Raw genomic sequence first — 9,946 nt, forward strand, 5'->3', positions numbered from 1 at the left:
TGCGGTGCTCCTCCCGGCCGTGCTGCGGCCTTGCGGGGCCCCGCTCGCCTGCGGGAGCGATCCCCTCCTCCCCGTCGCATCCCCAGCGCAGTGCAAATGGAGAAGGAGTTTCTCCTTCATGCGGGGGATCGCTGATGGCTTCCTGGGGCAGAGCAGCGAAATGCCTTCCTTCTGTTGGAAGGGTGGAGGTGGATTTCCCTCCTGTTACAGATTTTCAGGTTTTCCAACCTTTAACCGTCCTACTTGATTAACTTCCCAGTCATTGATTTGGATGAATAGCTGCCAGAGGCTCACGTAGGAGATCTGCCAAGGCATGAACTTCATTAGTTAAAAAGTGTCAGATTCGTTATTTGGAAATAGTGTTTAAAAGAGCGTAGTATTTTCCTAGAAGCACCCGTGCTGTACGTGCTGATTTGGGTCTGCTCTGAGTCAGTAATCCAAAGGGTTCCAGCAGTAAACTGGCAGCTTGGAAGGTTATGGTTAGTACCTGTGATGCACGATCAAACGGCCTGTTTGTCTGCCTCATCGCTGTACAGACGCTTCAGCTAAGCAGGCTGATGCTCCATCACACTCTATTATTTTAGGTGGTGTGGCTTTAAAGTTTTTTACATGTCTTTGATGCACTGTTTTGGCAAATTCTCCAAGTTAAAAGACGCCCTGCTGTTTTAAAATGGGCAGTGAACACCTTTTCTTCAGATTTTGATGGGTAACGTGTATCTCTTGTTCTTTAGACACAGCACTATGAACCAGGAAAAGCTTGCCAAGCTTCAAGCGCAGGTCCGAATAGGAGGAAAGGTAAGGAAACCCTCGGAGATGTACTGTTTTCTGTAATTTACAGGCTGCAGGAGACACCTCGCTGAAGTCTGTTTTTCAAAACGTAGACTTGAGTTCATGGGAGGGGAAGAAACACCCAGTTCTGCGGCGTGAAAAGCGCAGTCTGTGTGTGACCTGGATTTAGTACTGCCCCCTGAAATGCAATTTTCTTTCAGCTCATAACTGCTGGATGAGTAGTTCCCAGTGTGTCAGCTTTCTATGTAATTCAGTGACTTGTTGTGACCTGTGGAAGCCCAGGCTCAGTGTACCTGTTGGTTATTCCAGTTCTGCCTTTCTCTTCTCCCTGTTGAGGAGTGCCTGCTTTTGTCCCAGCTCCAGGGCTTACCTGACTCTGCGCTGAGCTGTTGCTTTTCTCTGAGCCAGCAGGTAGCTAATATGACCCCAAAAAAAAGGCATATGGTTTGTTCAGCGCAGGCATTTGTCTTCTAACCATAGGTGGGGTTGTAAAAAAATTTGCAGAGTAGTAATTCCAAAATTGCTGTCAGTGGAACAATCTCAAAATGTTAATTACTGGGTTGTGAAAGCATGAGCTTTTTACATCACTGTATTTGTGCTTCATCTTGGAAAAAAATAAAGTTTCTGGGGAAACTATATATTCCTTGATAGTATTTTTATAATCTAGCTGGTGGAAAAATACTGCTGCTACTTGGGGTCTTTTTGATCTTTTACACTTAATTAAGACCTTAGCACCGAGAATGGCAGTTAAAGCTGTAGGTGAAGAGAGGCAGAAAAGCATTTTGATTACAGAGCTTTCTCATCGTTTACAGACTGGTTGCCTAACGACTTTTGGGAATTCAAGTGTTGTGAGACTTTGAGCAGAGCTGACTGCTGTGTCTTGGATCTTTTCCAGGGAACAGCTCGCAGAAAGAAGAAGGTGGTGCACAGAACGGCAACAGCTGATGACAAAAAACTTCAGAGTTCCCTCAAAAAACTGGCAGTAAATAACATTGCTGGCATTGAAGAGGTATGGTGGTAAAATGAGCGTTTCCTGTATGAAACTAAATTCACTGGTGTTTTTTTTTTTAACAACAGGTTTCTCTTCCCCCAAAAAACTTACAGGGCTGGTAACTGATCAGGTTATTTGGCTGTAGTCTCCTGTACATCAATGCACACAATACCTAGAGGCAGAAGGGAGAAGGCTCTTCTGGCCGGACAGTGACTGTAGAAAGCAGTAAGGTGTTGGTGATGTGTGTCTTGGATTCATAGCAATCCCAAATTTCTCTTCATTCTTGTGATGGGACTTGATGGAACTTTTCACCTGCTGTGAAAAGCAGTGAGTGAACTGTGCTGTGCACACACAGCTGAAAAAAGGGTTGTGTGGTGCGGGTGCAGAATATAAAGAAACCCTTAAAAATCCCTGCAGTAAGATCTTGAGAGTCGGTCTGATCAAAATTATGTCCTTTTACTGCAGGAAAATTACCACAATAGATTGTGGTAGTGACAGGAGGTGACATTTTTTTACAACACAAAGACTCTGTAGGAGCAGCTTCTGTGAACATAAGTAGGAATATGAAGGTTTTAGATATTCCTCAAATATGTCTATTTTACATGTGTAAGAGATGAACTGAAACACTGACATCTTCCGTAACACTGTAGAAAGTGATGCTTAGATGTGAGAGGAAGAGGAGGTGGTCCTTCATCATGAGCTTAGTATTACTGTAGTACTTGATTACAGCAGCATAACATTTAATCTGTGATTAATGAATTGAAGCAGCGTTGCAGGGTGCCTCCAGAGGTCACTCGGTGCATACCTCCCTTCCAAAGGCAAATCACATTCAGCGTAGAAGCCTGGTTTCCTTCTAAGTTTTCATACCTCTGCTGCAGAAACAATTCGATTGTGCCATTTCCTTAAGCTTCAGGACACTGTTGTGGTGTGGTGGTTTGTTTTAGGGTTTTTTTGCTCCTCGCAGAGCATAAGAACAAGATTTTAAACGTCCTGATGTGAAGGAAGATTGTGCAACGTGCATCTGCCTTGGTAGCTAGGTGCATGGTTCCAGCATGTTGTGTTCAGGTGGACACAAGTTGACCTTGGTAAACTCTGTGTAGGTCGAAGGGTTTGGAGAGGCTGGTGATGTCCAGCCAAGCATTAGTAGCTTGTATGTGTGTATGGATCTTTTTACAAGAGGCTTTTAAGTAAGAGGATGACCGTGCTTGAAGCCTTTGCCATTTCTGTGTGTGCAGGGGACAGGACATCCTTTAGTTCTGCAGGAAAGCAACACACCTGATTTTCCTGTTCACAGCATAATTTAAACTCTGCTGCTGTGTGAAGATGGGTAGCTTGCCTGTTTGTATATTTTAGATCTCTCCTTCAGTTCCCAAATCTCTGTCTCCCTGTAATGTCTAAAAACAATGCATAGGAGTATTACTATGGTTTGGTTGGATGGGTAGAACTCTTCCTTTTTTTCAGACAAAATTATTTTCCATGTAACTGTAGTTTATCCATGCCCAGAAGAAAAGTGTGTAACTGTCCATTCTATCTCCTTTTAATTTAAAAACCCCCTAAAATAGACCTATACAAATATATTGGTATAAACTTTTACAGTAAGAGCTAAGCAGGTTGCTGCAGTGGCTGTAAAGCTTCATCCTTGGTGATTCAGAAGAGCAGGGAAGAGGAGGAGAGCAGCATTGCAGCTCGGTCTTAAGAGAGCTGTCATGGAATTGCTGGGAGGCGCAGAAGCCTGCCCTAGTGCCGTCGGTACACGCACCTCCAGTTCCGTGTGCGTATGTACAGGGAGCATCCTTGCCGTGGGCAGCTTTAGCAAGTAGGCCAGAGCGTGCATCTCGTGCCTTTGCCAACTCTGCTGCAGAAACAGTGACGTTCTCCTGACAGGTGACACAGATAGCAGCTCATGGCAGTGTCTTAAACTGGTGTGGCACGGCGTTCTGTTGGAGCTTTTAGTCTGTGAAGAGTTAGCACAGGGCTGAAGGTTTAGGGTTGCTTTTCCCCCTAGATATTCCTGATACTAACTCAATTACACTTTGCAGTCTAATAACCTATGTATGGTTTTTGCCTTTTGTTAAAAATATACACAAACTGTGTAGTAACACACTTAACATATATAACACATATACACATAATAACACATACAATCCTTGCGTATTTATTGCATAGTATGTGGATAAGTGTTTTATGAAGGAACATAGCTCTTAAATCCTACCTCTTCATATAGTACATAAGAACCCATATTTTGTCATTAACTCATTTTACTTCCAGTTTAGGTGGTGGTAATTCCAGATGTTTTTATCCTGGTTATATTACTCTCTAGGAAGAGTGCGAACTTTGCAATCCTTTTTTTTGGTTGTATTTTAATATTCTAGACTTGAATTAATAATTTATCATGCTTGTTCAACAAAGTGCTGCAACATTTTGGTAAATGTCATTAATCTGTTTGAACAGGTGAACATGATAAAAGATGATGGAACAGTTATTCACTTCAACAACCCCAAGGTTCAAGCTTCCCTCTCTGCTAACACTTTTGCAATTACTGGTCATGCAGAGGCTAAACCGATCACAGAAATGCTTCCAGGCATCTTAAGCCAGCTTGGTGCTGACAGCTTAACAAGTCTCAGGAAGTTAGCCGAACAGTTCCCAAGACAAGGTAGGTCCCTTTGGAGCCGTTTTAAAGAACATATGATATGTGAAAAGTTTATGCTCAAATTTAACAGTGGCATGTGTGACTGTGGTCAGCAGCATATGTGCTTTTATTTATTTGCCACTGCTGTGGAAATGTAGAGGGGGGAACATTGATTTTTGTTCTTGTTGATTCAAGGTTCTCTCGAGGCAGGCCCTCATTTTAAAAAAAATCAATTTCTTTTCGTGTAGTCAGGCATGCTTTGGTTCTCGGTGTACAGCTGTGTGTGTCAAAATACTTAGGAAAGCAAATTCACGTTTTCACTTGGAAAAACTCAACAGGTTCTTTTTGTCAGGGAGCTGATTCTGTTTTCCTTGTTCATACAAAACATTTCTATTGTGGATATAGAGAAAGAAATATGTTCTTTATCTTCTATTCTCATTCTCTTTGGAATTAAACCAAGACTTCTAAAAAATTAATTCAAAATCAGAGATTAGATTTAGAAAAAAGTTCCAGTTTAGACTGTTACGGCCATTAAAGACTGCAGTTGGCCATGTGGCAAGTGTCTGTATTTGGAACTGGAAAATAGACTACCTGTTCTAACATTATCAACCAATAGTTATTCCTTCTAAATCAATTTTGATTTCTTCTGTATGTCACATTCAGAGGTAAATCGGAAATGGTTAGTTTTTCCTTCTTCATTAAAACATCTTTTAAAATTTAGAGATGGATCGTCATAAGCATATCTTTCATACAACCTCTGTACCAATAGATACTTAAAATGGTTTTTTAGATAGTACAGGAAGTCAGACCAACAAGAAGAAATACTTTTAAGGTCTCACATTTCTCTAGATTACTTGCAGCACGTTTCAAGTTCTGTGACTCACAGAACACTAGGTTTGAATCAGGACCCTTGGTATGAAACTACTTTTTCTGACAGCTGTGGCCCCTTGGCAATTGAATGAAGCTGTGTTGGTCCCGGCTTGGTACCACGTTGTTGTTGCATTGGAGCATATTGACTTCAGTTACGAGATTGAGTCACGCTGGGTTTGTCCTGTATCGTTTGATCTTTGGATAGCTCTGCCTTAATACCCCATAGTGTTTGAAAATGGGTGTGCTAATACCTTGGTATAAGAATGGTCACAAGTAGGCTTTCTGGTCATGCTGATTGCTGTTGATACCCCGTCACTTGTGTTTGTCACTGTTGGGGAAATACTTGCTTTTTTTCGTCTGTATGTTACGGCTTCTGTTTTATTATGTGTTTGTCCCTAATTCTGTATCATGAGAACTCAGCACCAAATGTCTTTTTATAGTGTTGGATAGTAAAGCACCAAAATCTGAAGATATTGATGAAGAAGATGATGATGTCCCAGGTAGGCACGCGCTTTTGTATCCATTCAGTGTGCAAATATTTCAATTTAGGCATTTAAATATTTAGCTCTTGATGCGAGTATATGTCTCGCTAACGGAGCCTTTGTATGCTAGCAGCGTTAAAACATTGATGGCTTTGGATTCCAGCTTTGGAAAAAAGGCTTACTGTGTGCAAATTGGTTAATTCTTCAGTGAAAATGGATTAAAATACTTTGCTGGAGGTTGAACAGGTGACCTAAATGTCAAAATAGGGGTTTAGGGCTGCAAAATGTCATGATTGACCTAGTTATAAGGTTGTCTTGAAATCAGGGTCTAAGGTGGGGTTTTTTATTTCTGTAGTAGAAGAAACAAAGTTTGTGCCAGTGTCTGAAGGTTTCTCAATAAATAAATATTTAAGTTCTTCACCTGACCATCACTACCTACCAGTTTCACCAGTTTCCTACCAGTATCCACCAGTTTCAGCTAAAACAACAGACTGATGGACGGAGAGGTTCAATTCTTCATACTCTGGCACTGATTTATTTCACTGACCTTGCATAAAATTTTAGTTCTCTACAAAATTTTTTGTTCCCTGGAGTGTGACAGTTAATGGCTGCCTAATTTCAGGCATTCTTTAAAGGATGCTGACGGCTCTACTGCAGCTGGTAGAGCACCTCTGAAAATCAGATCTTAATCACTTGGTGTTAGAACTTCCACTCTTCTGAGTGCTCCTGCATTTCTAGTTCTTTGTATGTTCAAACCAACCTCTTTTTCTAAAGCCTTTTGAAATCTGCCCATAGTAAACGGTGTACACGAGTCTAGTTAAGAACTACTTAACCTTTCCTATAATACCTGTGGTTTCATTAAACTTACGAAGGTGCTGGTACCGGGTGTTACTGTATTAAATGTCTTCGTCTCTTTCAGATCTCGTAGAAAACTTTGATGAAGCATCAAAGAATGAAGCTAACTAAACCATTAATAGTTCTGGAAGCTGGCATGGACTAGATTTAAGAAATCAGCTATGTGGTTCCAAAGTTTTAAAGAAACAGAGAACATCATCTGTTAATAGTTCAGTAATATAAATATTTTGTATTTTTATGATGCTGTTTGTTCAGCATTTTCTGTCAGTTGATTTTGCATTTTGCACTTACTCCCAGGATCTACTCTTTTTGGTCAAAAAGAAACGTCAGTGCAGTTTGAGGGGTGCGTGCATGTGCGTGTGTGTATGTGTGTGGGTGTACATATAGTGGAGAACAAATTGGAGGTCGCTTATTTAACCTTCTCCCTTTTTCATTTGGAAGTAGAAATAAAAGGCATCTTCAGCGTTGTTACTTTTGATTATCACCGAATAGTGGCACCACTGAAGGTAGTTGAGATTAAAACTTTGTCCACGTTTTGTGACCTGGAGGCGTTACACCATTAAAACTTGGGTTTAATTTGCTGTTAACTGTTGTACTCGCAGATGTGTTCCTTAGCCCTGTTGAAATGTACCCGGGATGTTTGTTACCAACCTTACATTGATCCCAGAGGATACTGAAGACTAGCTGATCTGCTGGCTTCTTTGGTACTGTAACTTTTTAAAGAAGAAAACTTGGTCTCAGAAGTGTGCTTTTTTTTTTTCTTTTAACTTTTCTCTTTTTTTTCTTGTCTCTCTAAGCTTTTGAGACAAGCTGATGTTTGACTCCTTCCGTGTAGGCTTAGCAGTATCTTCTCCTGTTGATTACATAGAGTATTTCCCGTGTCAAAAGGAAAACAAACACCATAGCTCTCTATCATCAGGTCGCTTCCTGAACTTGGAGGTCGAGTTGGTAACAGTCTGGTGCACCAGTTTTGCACAGTAACAGATTTTTGCTTGAAAAACTTCAAGCTGCTCTCTTGGCATGACGACATTTACTAGCAGGTGATGCTCCGCTGTCATTCTTGCAGCACTAGGGATTAAATGCACCGTGTGAGCAGTGTTTAAGGTGGAAAAGAGGAGGAAAGAGTTGTTGACATTTTGCCTTGCTTCCTGCTGGGCAGTTTGTGCAATAACTAGTTCTAAGGGGATGTTTGGTTGTTTTTTTTTTGTTTTGCCTGTAACTTACCTTTTGCCTATAACCTACCTCTAGGTTCGGTGTCATCTATGTAGTAGCTTCTTAGAATCCACAAATGCTCCTCAGGCATAAGGAGATCACTGGGAGGTACTGTTGGTACAGTGCAGTATTTATGACCTTTCTTTCAAATGCTTAATGTGAACCTGTTTTCTCGGAGGCTCTTTGGAGGTTCTTGATGTCATGTGCATTATGGTATAGTTAGACACCATCATAACCTGTGTCAAGGGCAGCTGTGGCTGAAGAAAGCCGTTTTTCTTCTACATCTGTCACTTAACTATGGCTTAATTGGAACATATCAGCTTTTTATGTAGGTTCATACGCTACAACAGTGTAAACAGTACATGAGTTCTGGTGATAGGAAACCACGAAAGCAGAGCGGTAGTGGTTCGTTCCCTGAACTCCTCCGTTTATTTTATCGGCTTTGTTCAGTTCTCCTGTTTATATTTTATATACTACGTGGATCTTACTACAAAATAAAATCGCAGTAAAAGAGGAAGCACTCCCTCTTGTGTGTTGTCTCCTCCCACCAGCACTAGCTGAGGAACGGCAGGTGGATGCAGGGGCTGTTTCGGACAGCACCACATCCCTGCAGCACTGGCTGAGGAAGGTGCATGCAGGCCTAGGGAGGATCCTGTTAGAGCTTTAGGATTTCACTCCCGTATAAACGCTCTTCTGTTTTCCCTGCAGTGTTGAATGAAACTTTGGTTACTGTGTGAATGGCGAATCCTAAGTCAGCCCCCTGCCCGGTTTATAAGGAAGAGATTTCTTCGTTAACATGCGCACAGGCACACAATTGCCTCTTGCTGCCTCTGCGAGCTCAGAGAGGTGAAGGATACTAGTAAACATGTATTAGCAGTGTTCTGTTTGCTTAAGGGGCCTGAGTGAAGAACACTTCTAAGTAGTGACTGTACTGAGTTTATGTATGGGACATGCCCTCCCCCTAAATACTGATCAGCCACTGAAAACTCGTGCTCATTGGTTTCTGATGTAGGAAGTATGTCTAACTCTGAGACAGATTAAGAGCAAGCATTGGAAACAATGATGACATGTTTATACAGTTGAACTTTCTGATTCCTACTAAATACTCATTTAATTTTTGCTCTTGGTCATGACAAGTTACGTGTTAAACCCTCACTTTTTCCTGTGTTTGACAACCAGTAAACTAACGAAATATGCTAGCTTATGTAGTTATATTATCTTCAGTTTTTTCACTGTATCTGAAAACAGTCAACCACTTATGATTTGCTGCTGGAAATACGAGAGCTTATCAACCATTAAACTGATTTTAATTAAAAGTAACCCATCAAGGCTGTTGTGGGGAAAGCTATTTTTCTTCTTCATATTTATTGATGGTATGACTCAAGCAATGTTTTTACATGCTGATGGACATGCAGAGTTACCAAGAGTAGTTTTGGGGAGCATTACGGTAAAAATCCCCATGTGAAGGTGAACATTACTATGTCCTTTGCTTGGCTTGAAGCATGGTCTCCACTCTACTTCTGAAGCCCTTGAGCTTGCTTGCTACTTAAACAAGTAGTAAAGGTATTGACATGTTAAAGATCTTGGCAGTGATTGGGAACTGGGGAGATAGAGTAGCCTGTAGAGTGAATGTTTCCTGGATTGCCTGAGAGAGAACCCCGGCTGCATCAGTGCAGACTGAAAGAATCGAGAACTTGGCAGATGTGTGAGACTGCAAATGCTTGTTTTCCTGCCATGGCTGCTAGTAGGTTTGCGTAGTTCCCTAGTTTATGGGTGAGAGACCTGGGGCTGTCTGGCTTCTCTCGGGCAGGAGAGCAAGTCTGTAAAGAAAAAATGCAGTTGCTGAGCATTTGCTCTGTGGAAAAAAACTTCACTCACGTATGATGGATGGCAGAGACCACACTACAGTGGTGATGCTGGACCCGTGGTGCTGAGTGCTGGGAAGGGATTTCTCATGCAGCGCTTGGTAACAAAATAAACGCAGCTAAGAGTGTTGGTGGGGTGGAAGGAGTTAATGCAAAAAGAACACAACATACCTTACAGACCTTGAAAGAAAACAGGGTCCAGGTGAAGGTTTTTCTTTCTGACTTTTGTTGGAATATTTGAAGAGGGCACAGG

General features: G+C 41.5%; 1 protein-coding gene across 1 annotated transcript; it reads left to right on the forward strand.

Annotated features, from left to right (window-relative positions):
• Positions 1-731: 731 nt before the first annotated feature.
• On the forward strand, positions 732-7,080 carry BTF3L4 (basic transcription factor 3-like 4). Its single transcript, XM_010148578.1, has 5 exons — positions 732-795; positions 1,685-1,798; positions 4,232-4,433; positions 5,720-5,779; positions 6,681-7,080. Exons 1-5 carry the CDS (start codon positions 742-744, stop codon positions 6,725-6,727), a joined length of 477 nt encoding a protein of 158 aa, XP_010146880.1. The 5' UTR covers positions 732-741; the 3' UTR covers positions 6,728-7,080.
• The last annotated feature ends 2,866 nt before the right edge of the window (positions 7,081-9,946 follow it).

The sequence above is a fragment of the Eurypyga helias genome, unplaced genomic scaffold (assembly GCF_000690775.1).
Source record: "Eurypyga helias isolate BGI_N326 unplaced genomic scaffold, ASM69077v1 scaffold16560, whole genome shotgun sequence".
Classification (NCBI taxonomy): domain Eukaryota; kingdom Metazoa; phylum Chordata; class Aves; order Eurypygiformes; family Eurypygidae; genus Eurypyga; species Eurypyga helias.